General features: G+C 44.4%; 1 protein-coding gene across 5 annotated transcripts in view; it reads right to left on the bottom strand.

Moving 5' to 3' along the window:
* Positions 1 to 25,436, bottom strand: part of CPSF1 (cleavage and polyadenylation specific factor 1) — a 147,918-nt gene that overhangs the window by 61,172 nt on the left and 61,310 nt on the right. For 3 of the 5 annotated variants that reach the window (XM_085893332.1, XM_085893334.1, XM_085893337.1), the window contains 7 exons: positions 23,844 to 23,918; positions 19,831 to 19,911; positions 19,205 to 19,321; positions 18,934 to 18,999; positions 9,721 to 9,837; positions 8,942 to 9,083; positions 4,428 to 4,603 (listed from right to left, as the gene is read on the bottom strand). In XM_085893332.1, the coding sequence (XP_085749458.1) occupies positions 4,428 to 4,603; positions 8,942 to 9,083; positions 9,721 to 9,837; positions 18,934 to 18,999; positions 19,205 to 19,321; positions 19,831 to 19,911; positions 23,844 to 23,918 (774 nt within the window). The remainder of the gene's footprint in view (positions 1 to 4,427; positions 4,604 to 8,941; positions 9,084 to 9,720; positions 9,838 to 18,933; positions 19,000 to 19,204; positions 19,322 to 19,830; positions 19,912 to 23,843; positions 23,919 to 25,436) is intronic. The other 2 variants (XM_085893335.1, XM_085893336.1) reach the window with 2 other exon arrangements.

Below are 25,436 nucleotides of genomic sequence, written 5' to 3'. Positions count from 1 at the left end.
ACATGCCAAGATCCATTTGGAGACAAGTGCAGTCCTGAGCAGATGTAATACGCTGGTAGAGGATGAGGTCGTCTGCAAAGACGTGTGGTGTGGAGCTTGAGATGCTATCTGGTGGATCGTTAATAAAGATCAGGAAAAGAAGTGGGCCGAGCGCACCACCTTGAGGAACTACGGACGTTACTTGGGCTTCAGAGCTAAGTTGGCAGTCAATCAAGAATTGCTGGGTGCGGTCATAGAGGAAGGTTTTTATCCACTCTAAAGTGTAGCCTCGAAGTGTGTAGAACTCTGCCTTCAACAGAAGTCTTCGGTGGGACACCTTGTCGAAGGCTTTCGCAAAGTCCAGCAAGATGAGGTCGATTTATCCCTTCTCTTCTATTCCTCCAGCAAAGTTATCTATGATGATGGATGATCACTTGCGTATCGCAAGATCTACATTTCCTAAAGCCATGCTGTGTGTCTGTTTGTATCTGATGGTCGATGAGATGATGTATGATTGCAAGCTGTGTGAGCATGTCATGCATTGTGCCAAGGACTGATGTAAGTGAGATAAAAAGATAATTTGAAGCAGATAATTGGCAGCCCTTCTTGAAGATAGGGATGATGGTTGCTTTCTTCCAAGGAGATGGAACACGATCTTGATTCCAGGATGTCTGGAAGAGCAAGGTGACTGCAGGTGAGACTTCTTCAGCCGTTTCCTTCAGCAGTTTCGCAGAGATTCTGTTGTGCCCAGCTGCTTTGTGTGGTTTATGGTTTTTGAGAAGCTTGGTTACTCCTTTACAGCCGACAGTGATGTCATCCAAGGTTGGATGAAGGCTGGGGCCGAGATTAGGTAGTGATGAATCACTGTCATCAGGAAATGCTGAAGAGAACTGCCTGTTCAAGATGTTAACTTTATGCTTGGGATCACAGTGAAGAATATTTCCATCCTTCAGCAGTGCAACTCCCATTTGATTACAGTGTTTAGATTTCACCAACACTCCCAACTTCTTATTGCCATCTGATTCACTACTGATGATGTCAAACAGGTATTTGTTTTCGGTCCGGTGACAGATCTTCTGTGTTTCCTTATTGATGTTGTGGCAACGACACTAGTCTCTAACTCTGTTGTGGCATCCAGCCTTCTTTTCGGCACAGGCATTTAATTGATGTGTCAAAGCAACATTGGGTGAATCTGGATAAGCTGGATTTGGCGCGTACGTTGTCTTCAACAATTTTTTTCTAGTGGAGCCTGCGTTTCAGTAGCCAGAACTTCCACTGGTGCTTCAGAAAGAGTAATGGTCAACTAATTGATCCGCCCATGTTTTGGCATCAGACCGAATGTTCACGACTGGTTTTCAAAGCAAATTGGCTCGTTTTCAAAGAAGAATTTTATGGTGAAGTGGTTTCTGTCTGTACGCTCAGGCACTCATCTCCAAGAACACAACATCATGATCACTAAGGCCAGGCATGCCAACATTCCTTGACCAGAGAAGGGTGATTTGTTGCGATAACATCCAAGATGTTATATCTCCGAGTGGGAAAATTCGCAATTTACTCAAGTCCCAAGCTGGGCAAAATTTGCAGGTAAGAGTCACTGATGTTCTGTCTATATTGTTGAAAGATAATCTGCTCCAACTCCCAGGTGATGTTGGGTAAATTAATGTCTCCACCAATCCATACAACTGTAGGTGAGTTTGAGTGACACAGATCCTTAATGGCTTAATTAAGGTTATCCATGTAGCTTCGGTTACTACTCGGTGGTCGATACACGGAGGCAATTACAATATTGTGGTTACCATTCTTCACTTAAACTACTATGAACTCAAATTCAGTGTCAGTTGGTATCTGTTGACTGTTAAGACTGGGAGTAATACCCAATAAGACACTTCCACAGTTATCTTCTCTGTCCTTTCTATAGAGATTATATCCTGGGGGAAAGATTTTGCCTTGTCATGCACCTCACATCCCATGACGATGTCGGATTTGGTTGCTTCAATTAAGCTCCAGAACTCCTCCCATTTAGAATAAATGCTCTGGAAATTGATGAGCAGGGTGGATAAGTTTGATGCAAAAACTCGTGGACGTAGCTTAGATGGCGATGATGAGGATAGTGGTGGACCTGGGGGGTCAGTACTTGTGGAGCATCTGCTTGAAGTGCGAGTAGCATTCAAATGGGTAGAACTGAAGGTATCACTATCGCTGCTCCGAGATGATGGATTTAGTAAGCCACAGTTAAGGCACTCTCAGGGGTAATCACTTCTCCCCAAGTTGGAAAAGAGAATGTTGTCTATGCCAACACAATCTGCATGGTGCCATACGTTAAATGATTCACATTGTATGCTCGCCTTAGCTCCTTTATAATTAGTACAGGCCCTATTACATATGCCACATGGAAATTTTGGAGGTTTTGGTCTCGGGTTGGTTTCCACGTCGCCACTTGTCAGAAGGACGACTAAAAGCAGGGAAAGGGAGTGCATGCAAGACAACAGAGAAGTAGCATGTTGTTTATACTGGTCAGAATTAGCCTTTTTAGCCATCAGAATTAGCCATCACTTAGGCTACGCCCATCACTTACACTGGTGGTGGGCATATAGACTATAGTATGAAGATGGTCTGCTTTAAATAATCATCAATCAGCTCGTAGACCAAGTGTTGATCGTCTTAAACCTGTAATACGAAGAGGACCGAGTTTTCAAAGGCTGAACCGACGTCGACTTGTCCAAAGGCTGCATTGCTGGCCTGGTTAGATTCATTGAATCTACACGTATACCTGCTGCTGCACCGCTATCCCTTGGTCCTTGGCCGCCAAGCCAGATCAGTGGCGGTGAGCAGCCAAAGGTGCGGTACTTCTCACACAGGTTCCTTCTTGTGCTGCCGTTTCCATAATTTAAGATTTTAAAATCTGATCTTCACTCAGCACGGAAACCAAGCCTTGTAGTTTTTGGTTTCCAATACTAACAGTAGTTTTTGCACATGGTGGAGTAAAATCAGCAAAATAAACGACAGAGTTGCAGACAAAATGGAGAATACATCCGCACAGCTCCACACATGTGCACATGAAAAATACGAGACAGTTGGCGTTTTACATCACAAAAACATTAGTGTTGGCGAGCAACACCAAATTTGGTTACAGTATATCCAATTTTTTTTCAAGTGTATCGGGTGTTCCAGAAGAAGGTATCACTTTGTGGAAAATATTCTTCTTCTTCTCCTCCTCTTCTCTTGAGAAGAGGTGAGGTCCAATGGCACCATGCTTCTGTCCTGCCTTGACCACGATTCTTCTCCAACACTCTCTGTCCTCAGCCAACTCTACACTCTCCAACCACCCCTACCTCACTGATATCCCTCCTCACACAATCCTCCCATCTCAAACATGATCTACCTCTTTTCCTCCAATCTTGCTCCCTCAACCTATCCGTTCTCTTTGCTGTTCTCTCTTCCCCCCATCTGCACCAAGTGTCCAGCCCATCTCAATTAGCATTTCACCAATCTCCTCCATCAGTTCATCCATCCTCCTTCTGTCCACCCTATTCACTCCTGAAATCCTCCTGACCCAGTTGTTCATGCAAACCTGCAGCCGATGTTGTTGTCTCTCTATCAGTGCCACCGTCTCCAGACCCTAAAGGTAAGCCAGCGTTACACATGACATCAGAATCTTTTCAATTTTATTGATGTCTTTCTGTCTGCCATCACTCCCTCCATCCTCCTCCACACATTCACACCCACATGAATCCTCCTCCACACCGCTGCCTAGAACGTACCATCCCTGGTTCACTGTTCCTCCCAGATACTCCAACCTATTTCCCTGTCTGATCTCCTTCCCCTCTAACCTGATATTCATTTACTTTTCCCACTGCTCAACCCACACCACCTCAGTCTTCTCCACACTCATCTTCAGCCCATGCTTCCCAAATGCCTCCTTCCACCAACTCAGTACTTCCTGCATTACCCACCCACTCTCCACCACAACAGCCAGATCATACACATCCAGCATCCTCTCCATACTACCCCTCAAACTCACCTTCCTGTTTACCAGCTCAATTACCATGATAAACATGAGTGGGCTGAAAGCACTTCCCTGCTTTAACTTACCACCATCTGAATTGCCCACCAAAAGTGGGCCAATGCTAGTACAGATAATTCAACAGCATTTCAATAGTATGTGTTTAGGGGGATAATGACATTGATAAGGATGAGCAAAGCACATGTATTGAGAAGGATTGGATGGCAATGATCTTTCCTGCAGGAATGATTAAGAAATGGAAAACCCACTAAAACAAAATGAACGGAGAGAGATTCACATTGGCTTCTTAAAACGACTTCAACTACCTAAGAAGCTAAATAACACCATCAGGTATTGTTGTTGGTTGAAGACCACCACTTTGATTTCTGATTAAATATTAACATTCAAAGTTTCAGCCCAGTGAGGTCTGTGTGCCATGACTCACGCTGTGCAGTGGCTGTTTCGTGACACTGAGCCAGGCAGAGCTGGTCCCAGACTCTTCACGCAGTTGAAGCTGCATCATGTGACCTTCAGAGCTCAGGATGATTGCATAAGGGTCCGCCACTGAGCAATGCACCACAGGTGCACCCAGATCGAGTGGGATGTGATGCACCTGTCGTGCTGCATACACACGCAGTATGGAGAGAAAACATTTCTGCAAGCCTCACATGATCGAATTTGGAATTTCTAAAATCAGATCCAATTGATTAGACATCCATCTTTAAAGCAAGGCAAGGGAATGGTGCTGTGAATGTCAAAATCAAAGTTCTGAAACAATTTGACTTCGAAAATATATATCATGAAGAATATATAGTTTGATCCTTTGCACTGAAAAATACAAGGACAAGTTTCCATATGTGATTTAAGCAATAAAATTGAAACGTACAAATCAGGTGACAGGAATGCTCCACATCCGAATGTGCACACACGTCGGCATGGACGGGTGTGTTATGCTGTGTGATCAGCTGACTGGTATCAACTGACTTATGATAACGTGGGTTGGCACTCAAATTAACTAGCATTGACAATCAACAACCTTAATGAATCGATCTCCTGACGTAGCACCACTCCAGCAATATGTCGGTGAACAATTACCTACGTCTGTTTGTCTGTCTGTCTGTGAGCAGGATATCTCAAAAAAGTTATGCATAGATTCGGCTGAAACTTGGTGGACAGGTTGGGTGTGTGTCAAGGATAAAATTATTCTGTTTTTGTGAACATCCAGATCTGGATATGAAAATTATTTTTATTTTCTAAAACGATTCTTCATAATTGAGAGATAGGGCCAAAACAATATATCGCATTATATTTCAAAACGTTTTGGACAGGTTATGACAAAACGTAGTTGATGAGTTGGATATATGACAAGCCCTCTCACCACCACCCTGAATTGGTTGGATATATGACAAGCCTCCTTCCACTGCCCTCTCACCTACATCTCTTCACTCCACCTCTTCAAATCCTCAACTGCCTTCTTCCCCCTCTCTTGTCCCCCCTCTCCCCCAGCACCACAGAGCCTTTTCTCCTCCTCATCCAGCCCCTTCCCCTGGCTATTCTGCAATCGCCCACACTCTTTTAACAACCCTCCTTACATCCCCTCCTCATCCCTTGTCCTACCCTCCCCCTCCCCCCACCCTCTACACCCAAAGCCTCCTCCCCTACCTCTTCATTAAAAGTGTGGACATCAAATATCCGGGGACTTCGCTCAAACCTTTCAGATCTTTCCATACAGGTTGTCACTGACAAACCAGACATAATCTGCCGAACAGAAACTTTCCTCATCCAAGACGTGTCTGACTCCCAAGTATCTCTCTGTGGTTACTCCCTCCTTCGGTATGACAGACCTGAGCCTCGTCCTGGTGGAGGAGTTGCTCTCTTCATCAAACTCTATTCCTCACTCTCCATGCACTGCTCCGACTCCCCCACACCCCCAGGAATACCTCTGGTTACTGCTTCCCCTCCACTCCCACTTCATGTTTATACGTGTACTGTACCATCCACCTAACAGTGATGACTCCATCTACACCTCACTATCCGAAAACATGCACCATATTCTATCTTCTCATCCAAACTCTCTCTTCCTCATATGTGGTGACTTCAATTGTCATCATGCCAGTTGGCTCGGTGTGGGTACCTCTCTCACCTGTCATGGCACCTCAGCAAAAGCTTTCTGTGACTCATTGGGACTGACTCAATCGGTCAACTTCCCGACCCGGATCTCAACCAATGGTACTCCATCTCTTCTGGATCTGATTTTGACAAATTTCCCTGACAATATCTGCTGCTCTTCCTTCGCTCCAATCGGTTCTTCTTACCACGTCCTTGTCAAAGTGGACATCTCTCTGGCTATTATCAGAGAACCACCTTACCGCCCTCGAGTCTGGCATTTCACTCAAGCCGACTGGCAAGGTCTCCAAGCAGCCATCAAACTTATAGACTGATCTCCTATCGCTACTTTTTCCAACATCAACTCATTCTGGGAATTCTTTCTTAGAAACTTGCTCTCCCTCATGCACAGATTTATCCCCTCTCATCTTCAGTTGGCCTTCCCTTCCTCCTGCCCTTGGTTTACTGAAGCTTGTGGCGAGGCAGTTGTCCTGCAACAACTTGCCTTTGCCTCATGGAAAGCAAACCCAACTGAGGGCAATCTCAGTTCCTTCCATAAAGCTCAGAACAAGTGTGTATCTACCCTCAGGAGAGCCAGAAAACAACATCTTTCTCATCTCAAGTCTGAACTCTCAAACCTCTCTCCCTCCTCAAAATCCTGGTGGCGTCTAATCAAATCTGTTTCTGGTGTATGTTCCCCCTCCATCCCCTCCCTTACCTCAAATGGCCGCACTGCTGATACCGCACGTGAAAAAGCTGAATGACTAAACTCGGTGTATGCAGCTAAATCTTGTGTGAAAAACCCATCACTTTCTCTACCACCTTACCCAGTCGCACCCAACTGTCCCTGAGCTCTGTGTCCTTTTCTCCTGACAAGGTGGAGAGTGTGCTGTCAAACCTCGACTCAGATTCTGCAGCCGGTCCAGATGGCATCAGCCCACGTGTCCTCAAAGCCTGCTCTTCTGCTCTTGCTCACCCTCACTCTGTCCTATTCACCCTCTCATTTGCTCAAGGTCATCTGCCATCTGCTTGGAAATCTGCAAACATCACTGCCCTGCACAAAAAAGGTGCAAAAACAGATCCCTGCAACTACAGACCAATCAGCCTTCTCCCAATCATCAGCAAGGTTATGGAATCCATCATCACTTCAGACATGAAATCCTTCCTCTTCTCCAATGGCTTGATTTCCGATCATCAATTTGGTTTCAAACCAGGTCACTCTACCCTGGATATGCTGCTTCTGCTCTCCCAACAATGGATGGAGGTCCTCAATGGCAGACAGGAAATCCGAGCCGTATCCCTGGACATATCACGTGCTTTTGACACGGTATGGCACCCTGCCCTGCTCACCAAACTCTTCCTATGGTATGCAAGTCCATCTCCACTCATGGCTCGCAGACTTCCTCTCCTGTCGCAGTCAACGTGTGGCCCTAAATGGAGGTCCTTCATTCCCTCTTCCTGTCCAGGCTGGAGTTCCTCAAGGCAGCGTTTTGAGCGCTGTTCTTTTTCTGGTTTTCATCAATGATCTCTCCATCTCTCTGGAAAATCCTCTTTATCTCTTTGCTGATGACTCCACCCTCTGCCGTACCATCGGTCATCCCTCAGACCGGCAAGCAGCAGCTTCTTCGCTCACTGCAGATCTGGATAAAATCACAAACTGGTCCAACACGTGGAATATGTCTTTCAATCTGGACAAATCTCACACTCTCACAATGTCTCTTCGAAAAGACCGTTTAGAAAACCCACCCATCCACTTTCTCAACAATCCTCTGGAAGAAGTCCTTTCTTTCAAGCTTCTGGGTCTCACTATCTGCCATGACCTTTCCTGGGAAAGCCACATTTCAAACCTCGCCTCCAAAGTCAGTCGCCGACTGGGAATCCTCCGTCGTGCAAAGTCTTTCCTTGGCCCTCCTGACCACTTACAAAGCTTTTGTCCGTAGCCTGATGGAGTACTGCTCTCCCCTCTGGGCTGGTGCTCCTGCCTCCCACCTTTCTCGGCTTCACGCTGTAGAACCCAGGGCATTTCGGATCATCGGCATCTCCCACAATGAGGCCGAGTCTTTGGGCCTCTCACTCAATCACCACAGGTTGGTCAGTGGTCTTTCTGTCTTCTACCGTCTCCTCTCCAGCCTTGTCCCCCCCCCCCCCGCTCTCTCTGCGATTTGTCCCCACCACATTTCCTCAGGCCGGTCAAGGTCAGCCAACAACCCCCTTCTGGTAAAACTACCAAAATCACGAATCACTCTCACCTTCACTTTTCATTTCTCTTTTTTCCCACCTTTGAAATAAACTCCCTCACTCTATTCTTTCCCATTCTTCCCTCAAGGCTTTCAAAACAGCTGTTCACCACCACCTCTTATCATCCCCCATCCAAATCCTCGATCTTTTCTACCCCCCGATAATCCACCCTAGCCCACCTCCTTCAAATTCCCTGCTTTCCTTCCTGAAAGTCCATGTAATATCCATCTTGTATTCCCCATGTTCTCCGTCCCATCCCTCTCCCTTCCACAGATCTCCTAATGTGTCTGTTCCCCACTGTTTTGTCCCTCCCACTCCTGCCCCTCTTGTCTCATGCCCCCTTGATGTGCGTTGTGTGTTAGCTCTCACACGAGCCTCGACAAGGTATACAAAAAAAAAAGAAAAAGAAAAAAAGAACAAGCCGATTAAATTTTGGTGAAGGTTCGGATGCAGCCGACCGATCGGTGGGATAAAAAACGTAAACTAGTCAGCCTGGCAGAGGTACACACTCCACCGAGTTCCGTTCTAGTTGATCACAGTCTTGTTGCAAATCAATAGCAATGCAAGGAAATTAATCTGAAAAAGATACGGCGGTTACAATATTATGTTACTTACTGCCTTGCATGAGGCGCACTCCCATAGGTGACACCTGCAGAATGTATCGATTTCCACCAAGGTTTCCAGCGTAAACTGTTGGGCCTTGTGTGTTGAAGCCACTGTGATCCAGCTCCATTATTTCCTGCCCAGTCTGCAGAATCTACGGAGACATAGCATGATGCAGACCATATCAACCGGGGTACGTCACAATTTGGCTGAAACGACAAGAGGCACTGGTTGCTAAATTCCAAACACAATCCCATTCGTTACACAAGAACTTCAACAACAGGTCAACAACAGAGATGAAATGGAAGGTATCAGAACCTTATGTCCAACACGGTTTTGCACTGATATTGGTGAAGGTGAACTCCCTACAAGTCACATTGCAGATCATCCCCACTGATGATCAACAGTTTTGAGTGTACGATTTCACTCAACATTGAATGATGTATGTAAACCATATGGGAATGGAAAATCGTACTGTTCTGCCAATAGATTGGCATTGTAGCACAAGGTGATGCTACTCATTGTTGGCAGGTAGGATTACAAATACAGCAGTAATGCGTGATTAACAATGATAAGACACGACAAGGAAAGGTAAGAGATGCAACACAGCATCGGTTCTGCTGAATGTGGTAAGCAATTAGAACACACAATAAATGAGGAAATTTCATTATCCAAACACTTGCATCTTCATTTTACCAAGTGGTCCAGCACTTGACCGAGCATTAATTCAGCCATATTCCATTTTAAAAATAAAATTCTGATATTGGTCTCAAAGAAAACAGGCATAGTACCATCGTGGAGTCAGTTCTGCTGAGGATTAGAAATCCATGTTTCTTGGAATCTCCTTCCATAGTATTTTCCTCTTCTCGTTCTTCTTTTGGTGTTTCTGGCTTTTCGTCAATCTGTTCCTGAAATACAGCAATACATATTTGGCAATCATTTCAGGAGAGCACGGATATGATAGAAATGGAGTAGACCAGAGACGTCTACCGACAGGGTGCATGTCAAATAGCATTAAACCAACAGATGAGGCAACTGTTGAACCACGAGGATCGTTTTTTGGTTTCACTGATGGCATTTCGATAAAACGTTGGATAAATATATTACGCAATTGATCCAACATCAGGACACAAAGATGGTTTGTCAGAATACTCAACACAAGCAACATCATGTTCAGCTTGGTGCCCCTGCTCTTCTCATCGAAACACTTTGAGATTATGATGTCGTGACCACAGGTATAAATCACGTATACTGCATTGATGCGTCTTCTCACATCATTGTAATCCATGAAAAGTGCAATTGATGGATACTAATGCCCCATGCTGTGCTTGGACGATATAAAAAAATAAAAATCAATTGGATGGTGGAGTGGATTAAAAGAGGTGACGAGAGGCTTAAGAAGTGTAGCAATGAGCAAGAGGGAGAATGCATGAACCCAAGGCAGTTTTATTGCCACGATTTACCACGTGTAGAGGCAACGAGGTCTTGATTTTAACACTATAAATAAATAATTATATTGGCTGCATAGTCCATTTAGTCAATTTTGGTTGAGTTGATTTATGAAGGATGCTGTGACAGGGCTAACATCCAACATCTAAAACTCATTCTAACCACTGACTGACTGACTAATATTAATGTTCGGTACCTTCCGGGTGACGTAGAAAGCTGAAATTTTGCGTGCCGATGGACATCGAAGCCGATACACTGGGGAAAATCACAGAACCGTAGGAAAGCGTCCGTAAATGAAGGTATCCAAAAATAAGTGCAGCATTGTGCTCACTGCAGGTGAGCGACCCAAGACAATCGGGACAATGGGAGGTCAACTGATAATATTTATTATGTACCTATGTACGAAGCATGGTTCATTATTCCTTACAATGTGCAAGCATACCTCACGAGTCCATAATAATAAATGTCAGTGTGTGTCCGTCCATCTCCTCTATAACTCCAAAACCATGAAACCAAGCGGCCCAAACTTTCCATGCATACCAAGGGAACTCCAAGGTGGTGCATGAATGAAACTTTGGCGTTTGGATTTGTTTAAACACCACTTTTGAAGATAATTTCGTGGGTGCTCATTACGAAAAACCAAAATAAGCCTTACAAAGATGGCAGAGCGCCATCTTGGTTAGTTATCTGTCAGCTTGCAAGAGTCTTAAGCCGCAATTGTTTTTGGCCTGCTCAACAATGCCTTGGGTTGGAACAGGCCACAGTGATTTCGTAACGATAAAGTTTTGTTTTTCCACTATCCTCACATATATCATCAAATGTTTCATCATCATACCTACGAATTGCTGCATACATTGCAATGCTTATAAACGGCCGGAGACGCCAGATTTTATTTTACTTTTTATGCGATCTTCTTTCATGAATGACCCGTCCCTTCAGCATAGATAAATACTGTACAGATTTTAAAAATTTACATTTCCTTTTTCAAAGTTTCTTCAACTGTGTCGTTAGAGTGCTTGCTTGAAGCGCTCGCTCTTCAAGCTTCGATCTCCACAAGCTTCCATGGCGATACTGCGGTGTGGTTGGCCATGTGGACATCTCCGGCATTAGGAAGTCAAAATAAATTTGACAATTATGAGGAAAAATGTTTTCAGTTACAAAGCAATGAATCGCCACATCATGGCATGATAGCCAAGAGTAGGCACACTCGCTCTCAGCTGTCTAGCCTGGGTTTGAGTCCTGACCCAGCTATAAACTGTCACCCCGGTGTTTCCCAGGCAGGGTGATTCATTAATGTTTGAAATGCTCCCACCCGGTTTTAGATAGAACCCGACGGTTAAAAGGAAATTTTGCTGTTTGGGCACATTTTATCGCTCTTCCCTTCCCCGCTCCTCATAATGCCTTCCCTTCCCCTCCTCTCATGCTGCCTTCCCCTCCCCACACGCTGCCGTCCCCTCCCCTCACGCTGCCTTCCCCTCCCCTCACGCAGCCTTACCTTCCCTTGCCATCACGAAGTCTTACCTACACCTCCCCTCATGCTAACCTCCTCCCCTCTCCACCTCCCAAGGACATCTCCCAGCAGTCTGCGCGTGCTGCATTAACATGCTGTTTTAACGTACAGCTTTTCATTCAATACTGTACAAACCTCCCCTCCCCCTATCTTTCTCCACAAGTCCCACTACCAAACGCAAGTTGAGAGCCCCTCCGCTCACACTTACCCCCTCCTAACACCCCCCTTCCTCATTCTACCATCATCCTCACTCCCACCCCCACCCCCCCTTACCGGAGTGTATAGTGACATTTGGTGAGGCATCGCTCTCCCCACCCCTCCCCTTCCTCACTCTTCCTCTCCTCTCAATCGTGTCTGTCTCTCTGTCTCTCTCTCTCCTTCCCCTCCTCTTCTCCCCCATTAATATTCCCGCAAGCGAAGCGATAGGTTGCATTTGCTGGAGTATTAGTAAACCTGAACCGTTGGCATGAATAATAGATGCTTGGCAAGGAAGTAAATGAACCATGTCAATCCCAAGTGCTGCCTCCAAAATGATCAACTCTCACATGGCCCAGCATGATTGAAGCCAGTCTGCTTTGGTATGAGAGCGTATATCAGGAAGGTAAACATGAGGGTGTGTTCTGCGATTCCAACCACTGTGCCGTAGTGGTACCATTATGCTCATGATGATGAGGGGAAAGTACGACACCGATTCAAACGAAGGAATGGTGAAGGAAATGATTCAAATGAAGGAATGATGAAGGAACCAATTCAAACTTGAGTGCAGGACCGTATATATTATATTAATGCACATACCCACTCTGATAAGAATGAATGTGCTCACTTCCGAGAAATCTGAAACATTTCCGAAAATCCCGTGAGGGAATAACTGGCATTCTATTATTGCGGTTCTATAAAACCACACGCCGCCGAGGCAATGGCACACAACGTACAGAGATCCCAAGGTAGTTATTTCAATTGTATGTGTTTAGTTAGACCTTTCCATGAGTCCAGTGGATAAATGGGAAAGATGCGTTGCATAGGGCTCTTTCAGTTAGATCTTCAATCTTCGATATTTGCGCTTCTTCTTCCACTTTTGCCCCCTCTCACTCGAAACACACAAGCAAGCATGCACGTAGACCAGAAGGACACAAGTGAGCAGATCAAGGTTCATTTGCATATGCACGCCACCTCGATTCAAAAGTGCGTGCCAATTCTCAACTGCCATCTCACCTCGCACCTTCATTCAGCTCACTATACTGTACCACGCTCACCACCACCACTTCACACGACTACCAAAAATAGCCACAACAACTTATGTTTACATTTTTATTACAAACGTGCCCGTTAGGGACAAACCTATCCCTCCCCGCTGGGACGCCATCGTTACAAGCAACTTCACCTCGTTACCACAATGCCACATTACAATCTCTTCACTACAAACAACGCAACGTACTGTGACTTCGCTAAAACCAGCGCAACTGCCATATTTTCGTCGAACATTCACCGTAGCCTCGAGGGACGCTGACGAGACAAGGGTCGGGTTATTACAGGGCATAACTCGAAGCGCAAATGTGTGTTGGACCTCGTTTGAGGATATACGGGTAACACAGGGATTTCCCTAAAATCCCACGTTTGAATGGAGGCCAGCGTATGTTCAGGGTCAGAGAGCACTTCCGAAAGCCATGACCCCATGTTAACATCGGATCTCCGACGCATGGCCACGTCGATGAGCGACTGAGCCATTTTTCGCGTTTGGGGCCTGGTGGGGCGTGGCTATGACCGCTATGGACCAATGGGGAAGCTTGAATTTACGAACAGCTCTGTTTGATCCGATTCTTGGCCCCTCCCCTCGCCTGGGACTCATAAAAAGAACAAATGCAGCTCAGTTCAGGAGAACTCGGCAGAATCGCCAGGAGTCAGAACTCACCAGGGGAGAGATCGTCAGACTCGCCAGACACCAGAACTCGCCAGACAAGAGACTGCGGTGGACATCGGTCCTTGCGGGGAAACAGGCGGCACGAGGAGGGCAACCATTAGCGCTGAGAGAGGGGTGCCGTGAGTCAGCATGATCAAGCGTGGGATCACGAGTTACGACTACAAGCCAGAGCTGCTCTCATGCTATTGACACTCAGTTAGGCTCAATCCCGCAGCAACACTTACACATACAGATTCTCACACTATTATGATAGGGTCTTTTCTCTTATGCAGCATATCTCCACCATCCATCTCTCGCCTGATGTCGACGCACATGGCAATTGACATGGACAAGCCTGACCAAGAAAGATTTTTTTCAGAGACGAATTCAAGAGTGAACTGTACTGATCTGAACCTCACATTCTTCCTCTTACACCATGCTGCACCCCATGTTGCATTATACTCACACTTCTCAATCCCACACCCTAGACACCCTCACTATTTCTCCCTCCTCCCCTTTAATAAGCGTTTTGGGTTGCGCAGGTCCGCCGACCGCACCAGGTATTGAAAGGTCGCTAATCCTCAACTGCTTCTTCTCTCTCTGGGCTATCTCTAATTTTCCTCAGGGTTGTGTGTGTGTGTGATGAAGCCTGTCATAGCAGAAGTTAAAACCGTTTTAGAATATTCAGGATAACTTTGCTGTGTCTTCTTCTTTTGTAAATATTACATTATTTTGCTGCACCCCACAAATTCCTTGCTTTCCACGCTGTACATTTGCAATAAATCCCAACTGTACCACATAATTTTTCTCACTTTTGTTAAAAATATGTGCCTGTTAGAAATGTACCCAGCTCATTTTTGTCTTTTCCTCCATTGTTCTAGCATGGTCCGCACCTTAGCTGAGCCAGGACGTTATATCCCAAAATCCAATATTTAGCCAATGCGTACTTGGCAGCACGACTTGGCTGCACCTGATACAGAAAGTACTTGAATAATGCAAGTACGCATCGAGGGCGTGATTCCCCGATAAAGCGATCATATGTTCCGAAGTAAATGGTTGTCAGACGGAGGTCAAGTTATTGGCCTTCACAGTCGATTAACGACCCGCCGCGACACGAAGTTATTCGTGTGCGACGGCCTGCGATTCCCGGTGAGGCCGGAGAGGAACCAGGGACAGCCCCTCCCTCATGGTTCCCCCATGACTCCGGGGCCATGATACTATGAAGGTTGATATTTTGTTCTCAGTCATGGTTTCCAACTAAATATTGCCCTTTACAGAGCAAGATTTTAAAAGTTTTATATTGCTGTGGTTGTGGCTCCTCAGGGTTAAAAGAGTGCATCTATAATATAATGATAGTTATTTCAAAGTATCTGTTTCGTTAAGTGTATTGTAATACATGTGGATAAATATGCAGTGTATGTATTCGATAGATGATCCTTTGCATTCATTTCCATGTATCACCTCTTATTATCCATGTTTCTCACTTCTACAACAATTGATATTCTAACGTAAAAACAGTCAAAACCGGGTGAGTCCCCTATTGGGCCTAAAAAGAAAAAATGTTGAGTTTCCGGTAACCCGACCTACCCTAATAATTCCTGCCAACCACAATTGTTGGGGTTTTTTTTTCTTTCCTTTGCAAGGATCGACCTCTGGGGTGGCCATTTTATATCCACTGTGCATGGCATTTACCCTGTGCCAATGTTGACTGCTGTGGTCTCAACAGAGACAATCAGCGGCTGTTTATTTCAGTTGAGGGGGTCGACATTTTAAAAACAATGCACAACCCACCTGGGACACATCGATGGTGTCTTGTTCAAAGTTGGAAAATTGGCGCTGGATAAACATTCCCGACTTTGACTGAAGTCATGGCTGCTGTGCAGACATTTGGTGTTCGTTTTGTTCACTTAAAGTGCCGATGTGGTCACCAAGACACACGAGATGGCAGACCCATGAGGTCTGCATTTGACATAGGTCTGGTGAAAAACAGCTTCCGCCTAAAAATACTAAAAGGTATATTGTGAAGAAAAAGAAGCTTATTGTGAACATAGATCAAGAATTGAAAACGAAGTGTAAATGAATATTTTTAAATGTAGAACTGAATTTCTTGAAAATTATTTTAAGCAAGTTTTGTTACAAAGTAAGAAAAATTGCAAGATATTATCATTATCTCAGTTTTCTGAGTGCCTATAATAGATGGTATTGTACTTTGTTTGGGGAAGGGGCTGTTTATATACCTTGCAAACAGTACAGTGTACACATTTTACTTTATACCAGCAAATAGCACCTGTCGCTTCGCTGACAGGACGACAGGGGAGGAGGGTGGTGGAAGGAGAGGAGGGTGGTGGAAGGAGAGGAGGTGGAGCGGGGGATGTGGAGAGGTGAGGGGGAAGGGAGGAGGGAAGGGAGGGAGGAGGCAAAGAGGGGGAGAGTGTGGAGGGGGAGAAAGGGGGAAAGGGGAGGGGGGAGAAGAGAGTGAGTTATCTGGGGGGGGGGGCGATGTATAATAATTGCTATGTTTCCAGACTATGCAAATTAAATTTAAAGTGCATTAATTGGGGGTGGGGGGCAGGTTAAGTTTCTTATTTTGAGGAGTAGATACTTCATGGATGCCCCCAAAGGGTGTAATGTAGGATTTTTATCCTAACATGTAGGATTTGGATTTACCTTACATATGTAGGATTTGTCCACGCTACGTCGTGTCTGACGCAATGCCTGGAACGAAGCACGTGGTTTCATGTCGCTGTGTGATGCGATCCGGTTCTGTAGATAGATGGCAGCGATTGACCAACGTGCAGAGATGGCGACGCAGAAGAAATGCGATCGTACAATCGACTGGTTGAAGGTGAAACGATTCGGTTCCCTGATCAAAGACTCATCCCAGCATGTTGTCAATAAATCGGACTATAAGCTGTTTGACACGGAAAGGTTCGCATTGGCGCACGGTTTCAACTTCGGCATTCCCAACCAGAATATCAAGAGGGAAGACATTTTTGCCAAGTTTGAACTCCTGTATGCTCAACTATCAACACATCAGGCTGTGTCAAACAAAGCAGACCAGGCGCTGAGGGCTAGACTATCGGACCTCGCACATGCGTACTGTGGAATCCCGAATGACATCGCGGATTTTCACATGCAACGGGATGTTCTCTTGGCAATACAAGGATTGAGGAATGTTGCCATTCACATCTGTAAACCGGATAAAGGCACCAGAGTGGTAATCATGAATAAGATTGATTACAACAAGATGGTGGACATCCTGAAAGACAAAACCAAATTTAAATATCTGGGTGGTGTAACGGAACATGATTGCACACCTCAGGTAGAAGATCAGATCGTCAAACCACTGTTACAGCTTCTCAAACGTGGAGAACTATCAAAGGAGGTGTACGACAGAATTAAACCTGTTGGAGCCCAACGTCCAGGAATGTACGGCCTGCCGAAGATTCACAAGGAGAATATCCCTCCAAGACCGATACTGTCCATGGTGTGATCAGCACAACATGAACTTGCCAAGTGGTTGCGAGAGGTACTGCAACCAGTATTGGATTCACTTTCTCATTTCGTGGTTAGGATCCTTCACATTTGCAGAATCAATTGGAGCTAAAACACCGACAAGTGAGGACAACATTATGGCATCCTTTGATATTAAAAGCTTGTTCACCAATGTCCCATTGATGGAGACGATTGAGATATGCGCACGTTTGCTGTATCACACCTATCTGGAATAACCGATGATCTCGGAACACGTCTTCATGGAATTGATGAACTCCCTCCCTCCCCTTTCCACCTCATCAATGGAGGTGGAATTCAGTTTTAACAACATGATGTATGTTCAAACGGACGGTGTGGCCATGGGTTCTCGATGAGGCCCAGCTCTTGCAAATATCTTTGTAGGCTATCATGAAATGCAGAAACTGACTGGTCGGCAAGGGGTCGATTCCCCCATCATATACTATCGGAATGTTGATGACATTTTTGCTTTGTTTGAGTCTCGGATGGCATGTGACAATTTCCAGGCATGGCTCAACACTCTCCATCCAGTGCTGAAGTTTACCAGGGAGCTGGAATCGTCAAACACGTTACCGTTTTTGGACGTGTTGGTTGATAGATCCAACCTTGGTTTCACAACATCCCTCTACCGGAAGCCCACTTTCACAGGGCAGTGGTGCTGCCTGTGGGACTCCTTCAGCTCCATGAGAAACAAAATTGCCTTGATCAATATTCTGGTAAACAGAGCACAGAGGATTTGTTCACCTTGTAATCTTCCTGCTGAAATTGACAAAATCATGAATATACTCGGTGAGAATGGTAATCCTGAGCATATAGTTAAGAGATACATACACAAGTTTCTAAACACGACAAAAGATCAGAAGATTGGTCCGGACAAATGTTCAGTCCATTTCAGGATGCCCTGGAAAGGGCAATCATCACGAAGGTTTGAAGTACAAATCAAACATATTGTGTCCAACACGTTTCTGGCTGTGCAACCCCGAGTAATCTTTACCTCTCGCCGTTTGCTAACATCAGTCAATAAAGATGTGCTTCCCACCTCACAAACCAGCAATGTTATTTATGAGTTTAAGTGCCCGTGTGAAGCTGGGTACATGGGCCGCACAACACTAAGATTGGCTGATCGGATCAAACAACACGTCCCCTTAGCGATTCAAAGAAAGATTGTGAGGGTTATCACATAACCAGTGTGAGCATGTAGAAATATGCAACAACTACCGGCCACTGTACCTGCTTCATCTGCCATTGCACAGCACCTGGTTGCCAACCCTATCTGTGCAGACCAGGACAATGCAGATATGTTCAGGATATTGAGCCAAGTTTGGAGCTCGTTTAATTTACGTATGTTGGAAGCAACCTTCATCCTTACCACCGATTCAATATTATGTCGTCAAAAGGAATTTGTACGATCTCTGTGTCTCTTTCATCATGGAAAGATCAAGGGAAGTACGGTAACAAATGGTGAATGGACCTTAGGGGAAAGCCATCCCCCCTCTCTCCAGGATGTGGTTGCAAACGTCAATCAACGACGAACTCTGTTCTAGCCAATGGAAGCTTGAGGTGAAGATGACGAGCCGACCAATGGGCGTTCGGATTAACCGTGACGTCATTACGGTTGAACCAATCAGCGTCTACCTTATTGAGAGCTGCGTATAAAGCACGCGCCTTCACTTCCTCCTTCACTTGCTGCGACTTTTTACCCTGAAGAGTGCAGCACGAAAAGCTTCGGTCATTATTATGTCATGTTTGTTTGTGTGTATATATATATATATATATATATATATATATATATATATATATATATATATATATATATATATATATATATATATATATATATATATATATATATATATATATATATCCGCAAGGTAAGATGTGGAGGTGTTGCTCCAACACAGAGTACCTGATAAGCCTTGCCCACCTGTGCCTCATCAACTTTCTCCAGAGGGGCTATCACTGTCCACATGTCGTAACAACCAGGCAACTCAAACGTGGTAACGACCTGCGGTCGAATACTCCTCTGGTGGTAAAAGACGGACAACAAAAGAGAAAGTTAAAAATGCGAATTTAAAATGCTTCAATTCATTTACTACTTCAACCGCATATCTGCATATTTTCATTCCAACTGCTCTTGTCCTTACAAGTGGTTTTTAACTCAAATAACGTGGTGGTTTGGGACAAAGAAGAGACTTTTGTTAATTTCAATTTAAAACTTGTTACATGTTGATGTTGACGAGTTTGAAAGGGGCAAAACACGTCAGTGAGATCTAAAAGTACAAAGATAGACATTGGAATATTCAAGCAGAGGGGAGATCACTATATATATATATATATATATATATATATATATATATATATATATATATATATATATATATATATATATATATATATATATATATATATATATATATATATATATATATATATATATATATATATACACACACACAAAAACATTTTAAGCTATATTTCCCATTCTGATCCATTACAAGGTGCTTGGATATTTTGACATGCTCCAGAACGAACCTGCAAGACTGACAAGGCCCCATTTTTGCCGTAACCAGAGCAGCAAACTAGCTCCAGGTCTGGATCAGTGGAATTCTGAAACTGAAGCACAAACAGCATTGGAAGGACACCTATTAGAAAAATCCAACCGAAGGGTTTACATTCCACAAAGCTCACTGGCAGAAGTCTCAACCAGGGTTAACAGAAAGCAGTATTAATACAGATCCTCCCAGCAACAGCAGTGTACTAAAGCAATTGCATAACACGTGATCCTTTGGCATTCGTGTTTGGATCGGTCATTTTTGCTTGAACCCGTCGGGTTATTAATGCACAAGCAAAGACATTTTGAGGAAGAGTTGGACTGTTCGACATTCCCATCTGAACACAAAACTACTAAGGCTGGGATCCCAAATTCAAATCCCAGAAACTGTGCTGATTTGTCTCTTGTCTATGAATGTCCTTGCAATCCATGCAAAAACACTGATGTCAACTGATGTCTTTGGCCTACAAGTGGTTTAAAATCGAGCACATACCTCCACCAGGTTGAACAGTTAACGTTTTGTATCCCACTGATAGGCCGGATCTGCATCCAGACCTGAACCAAAATCGAATCGGCTTGTTCTTGTCACCAACCACACTCATCCACCAAGTTTTGTCGTAACCCATCCACAACCTTTTGAAATATCAGGCTGTATATCGTTTTTGGCCCTATCTCTCAATTGTGAAGAATCAACACCCAACCTGTCCACCAGGTTTCGTACGAATCTATCGATAATGTTTTGAGATATCCTGCAACACATACAAACAAAAAGACAAACAGACAGACAGTCAAGGGTCAAAACATAACCTCCATCCACCTTCAGTGACGGAGGTAAGAAATGGATAAATAAATAAACAAGAAAGATGTCGTGCGTGGCACGATACTTGCGAAATCCAAATATGCATACAGTTGCCATGGAGATAGCAATTTGGTAATTTGGAAAATTCGACCTATCAAGTGTTTTACATGATGGAATGTTGAGCGAAGCAAATTTGTCGATACATTTTCAAAGTTGCCACCTTATACATTTTATATGTTTTGGATGGCATTGACTTGCTTAACCTGACTAATTTTGACCAGATTTTGTACACATTTTCTACACGTGCATACAAATAAACGGTGTAACTTTCAATCTGATATCCTTAAAAATTCCTGAGGCTTGGCAATAAGAATTACAAAAACAAATCCCATTTGATTATCATGGAGTGAAATTGTTGTCATAGACACCGTTTTCTCTTTGCCACATGGGACTTGCTGCTCTTTGCCACGTGGCACTTTATTTATTCCACGTGGGATTTTTCTCTTCACAATGGACTTTTACTATTCCACTAACGAAGCTGAGCAGAACCTGAAAAAAAAATGAAGGGTTAATTCAACTTTGCACCCTCTTTGCTTGAGACTGAGGTTGTTATGACTGGTGACCCTCAAGTGTTATCTAATGGGGTATATAGGGTCTTAGGGGACCAATAGTTCTGAAGGGGTCTGTAGGGTCTACAGGATCTTCGGGTCTGAAATAGTCTTCGAGATTTTTCGGGACTTTGGGGTCTTACGGGTTTTAAAGGGCCTCGGGATCTTAATGGTCTTACGGATCTTTGGTGTCATAAAAGGTCTTAAGGGTCTTCACGGTATAAAGGTTTAAAGGGTATAAATGGTCTTCAAAGGTCCAAAAGGTTAAAATGGTCTCAATGGGGTCTAAAAGGTCAAAGGGGCTCCAAAGGTCTACATGTCAAAAAGGTGTGTTCCAATAGTCCATAATTAATCGACATAGTCAAGGTCCAATCAAAGTAATTAATAAACGTACTCACAGCAGCTCAACTCACGTTCAAACAGTACGTAATTAATAGACATATTCACAGGAGTCGACCAAGACTTCACCACAATGAGGGTTCACCATCCACCCATGTGTTTCAGTTTTATATACAGTACAATAAACCGTGAAATATCGCAGGGGATAGGTTCCTGGAAAACCGCGATCGTTAAAACCAACGTTGTATGGTAACAAGAGTGTTGCGTTCCCTCCCTTCCGGAAAATACAGAGGAAGGTCGGCAACAGCCAAAAATAAACACATCACAATCAAAATGAACATGTCAAATAAATATAAATCAGCTTTGCGATGAAGTGTCCAGCTGCTTTCCACAAGAGTCCTTCTCTTCTGCTTTCTGCCTTCTCTTCTGCTTTCTAGATCCGGTCTCAGGCAAAGTTTTGCCGGCTTCGCAGCTAGCTTCATCAGGCACAACAGACAGAGGAAGGTCGGCAAGAGTTTTACATGATGGAACCTGGTGGACAGGTGTGCCCTCTATTGTGCCTGATGTCGCCGGAAACCCAACTACAACAACAACAATCTGACCATGCCAACACACACGGTAGCACTTCCTTACATACAACACGCTTCTGAAACCACAAGCCGCATACTACGTGAGTACAATGTCAACATCACCCACAAACCACAATCATCCTTATGAGAACAGCTGTCAAAGCCGAAGGACCACATGAACAAATTGGACAGAAATGACGTCATCTCGAGCATCCCATGTAAAGATTGTGAAACCAAATACGTGGGCCAAACGTCCAAATGCTTATCCACACAGCTAACCGAGCTCTGTCAGGCGACTTCCTTCTTCCTTCTTCCTTCTTGCCACCCTACTATACAGGCCAGACTTGTGGAGTGCTTGGGATATTGTTGTCATATGCACACAGTAACCAGTCTTTGCCATAAGGGCATGTAGCTCTTTCAAAGTTGTCATTGGCCTCTTGGTGGCCTCTGATCAGTCTCCTCCTTGCTTGGTCATCCAGTTTGGAAGGACAGCCTGATCTTGGCAGGGTCTTGGTGGTACCATATGCCTTCCACTTCTTAATGATCATCTTGACTGTGCTCCAATGGATATTCAAGTCCTTTGAAATGTTTTTAGCTCCTCGCGGAGGATCTCTAAGTCTTACTCACGTTGTTGTTCTTGTGGACTTTTTTGTCTCACAGCCTACAGTTTTCATCGAAACTTCCTGAAAGTTGGTGTATACAAGATGTAAAAATACCCTGCGCAGACAGTAACCATCTCCGATTTTGAAAATTCCTCTTAGAATAAAAGTTATGATGACAAAATATCTCCGCTAATGGAAATCGCCTAAAAAATTATCTCCGAAACAAGGCAAGCTTTTTGAATTCTGTTTGCGGGAATCGAACAGGGCATTAGCACAGATAATTTATTGCAAACCTGATACATCACAATGACGTCATATTCGTTTTTATGACGTCATCATGAAGAGGACGAGGATCTTAGCTCATTCGAGCTTGTTTATCCCCATCCCCTGATCTGTGCCTTTCCACAACTTTATCCTGGTGGTCATTTGAAAGCTCCTTGCTGCTCATGGTTGAGCCTTTGCTGTGAAGTGCACGACCCAGCAGAGGAAACCGAGAGAAACAGCTGATGTTATTCTGGAATGATCAGAATCAGAATCACTACAGTTTGACACAGGTGGAGGCAAATCAACATTGCAGGTGTGTGATTCTGAAGGTCATTGGTTACACCTGAGCTAATTTACATCTGCTATTATAAAGGGGGGACACATACTTATCCAACCATCCCTGTGACAATCTATCCCTGTGTCGTAAGAGGTGACCAGGGTTGCGTCAGGAAGGGCATCCGGCGTAAAACATGTACCAAATCACTATGCGGATCATACGGATGATCCGCTGTGGCGACCCCTAACGGGAGCAGCCGAAAGAAGAAGAAGAGAGAAGAGAAGACATACTTATCCAACCAATATATTCTAATTTTGTATTTTAATTAATTTTCTGAAATTTGTTGAATTTGTTTTTCACTTGTAAGTTGTGGGTTACGATGTGTAAATAAAGTTGGAAAAAAGTCTGATTTAATGTAATTTAATTCCAGGCTATAAGGCAACAAAAGGTGAAAAATTTGAACATGGATGTATATTTTATGTAGGCACTGTGTATGGAATGTTATGGATCAAATGATATCAACCAAACCAGGATACCTCTTCAGAAAGGAACGCCGGCTCTCCCATGGCAACGTTTGCACATGGCCCGATGTTCAAAATGCTGTCACAAACCTGGAAACAAACGAGATTTTTGGATTCAACATAGTGTAAAAAGCTATCAACCAAACTAAGATGCATCAGAAAGAAAGCAAGCCACAAAGAGAGACAGACAAAATGGTGTTTATATGTAGTTTTGCTTTTGGAAATCCTACCCCGTGGGGGGGGGGAGGGGAGAGCATACATGGACATATAGGTGACCCGAGGATCAGTTATTTCATTAGTCTTTGTGTAGGTAATCCTTGGTCCCTTGTCAAAGGTTGTTCGGGGGGCATGCGTTCATGAAGGCTGTATTTTTCCAGTGTAATGTCTCCCCCATCCCCCTCTATTACTTTCAATCATTCCTCCTTCACACCATTGGTCCATTTCCCCTTTGCCTTTCTCAATCCAGCAATTACCTCCCCTTCATCAAACATCATTTCAACAATCCCTCCTTCAGCCCATCAGTCTTACAAGAAGACAGAAAGCAGAAGAGAAGACAGAAAGCAGAAGAGAAGGCAGAAAGCAGAAGAGAAGGCAGAAAGCAGAAGAGAAGGCAGAAAGCAGACGGAGAAGGTCGAGACAGGCAGAAAGGCAGAAGCGCACGGGACAGGCTCGCACAAGCCGGGACGAAAAGATCTCATGAGCAGAAGATTTAAAGACGGAAAGGTTCGTGAGGGAAGGAAGGACCAAAAGCATGAGGGTAAAGAAAGCAAGGTTTCGTGAACATTTGGTGTCAAGCTTGTGTGGAAAAGAACACTTCTTCCACGAACGTCGTCCTGCCCTCTCAATCCCATCAGCTACGAAGGACGAGTAGGGTGAACGGCAGCTTCTCATCGACGAGGGCCTGAGGAGGAAGATTCTGAGGCAGAGGAGGGCGAGTCGCATATCTAGCTTGCATGTCTGGGAAGCCGGAGAGGACTCGCCGATTGAGTCTGGGCACCTCAGGGACATGGCTGCATGTCTCCATAGTGTCACAACGCCACTGCCCATCTTCCCCATCCATTTTTGCTCCGCATTCTCTTGTATATTTGGGTTGTGTGAGGTGAGAGAGAAAGGAAAAAGCCTGCTTTTCTTTTTTCCCTACTTTACTTTTATTTCATTTTCAAGTTCATGTTTTAGTCCTCTCCCCTGAATGAATGATGGCCAAATCTTTTGTGCAAGTAAGATTGATTAAGAATATGTGTTATGGTTAAATCTGCTCTGGATGTGCCTTTTTACTTACTTGCCTACAAATGATTGCTTGCTTGTGTCTTTGTAATAAATAATTGTTTGTTGTTATTTCTATTCTGTCTCGGTCGTCTTTTCCTTTATTGGTCTAACACATTGCACAAGTATAATTAGACGGGAAGTTGTACCCCAATAATTTGCTTTCTAAGCCAGCGCACACTCACTGTAACACTCGGCAGTAATCCGAGTGTGCGCTGAGGGAACGTGACCCAAATTAACCGGCCATCCACAGGTAAGGTATCACGCGAAGTAGTGTAACCCTGCCGGATTGGGCGTGCCAATTGGCGTTCGTGGTTGCCGAGCAACCTGCTGGTGCGCAGAGTT

Source organism: Eptatretus burgeri, chromosome 8 (genome assembly GCF_056783735.1).
Source record: "Eptatretus burgeri isolate ZD-2024b chromosome 8, Ebu_testis_v1, whole genome shotgun sequence".
NCBI classification, from domain to species: domain Eukaryota; kingdom Metazoa; phylum Chordata; class Myxini; order Myxiniformes; family Myxinidae; genus Eptatretus; species Eptatretus burgeri.
The sequence above is the reverse complement of the archived record's forward strand: the minus strand, read 5'-3'. Positions and strand labels throughout refer to the sequence as shown.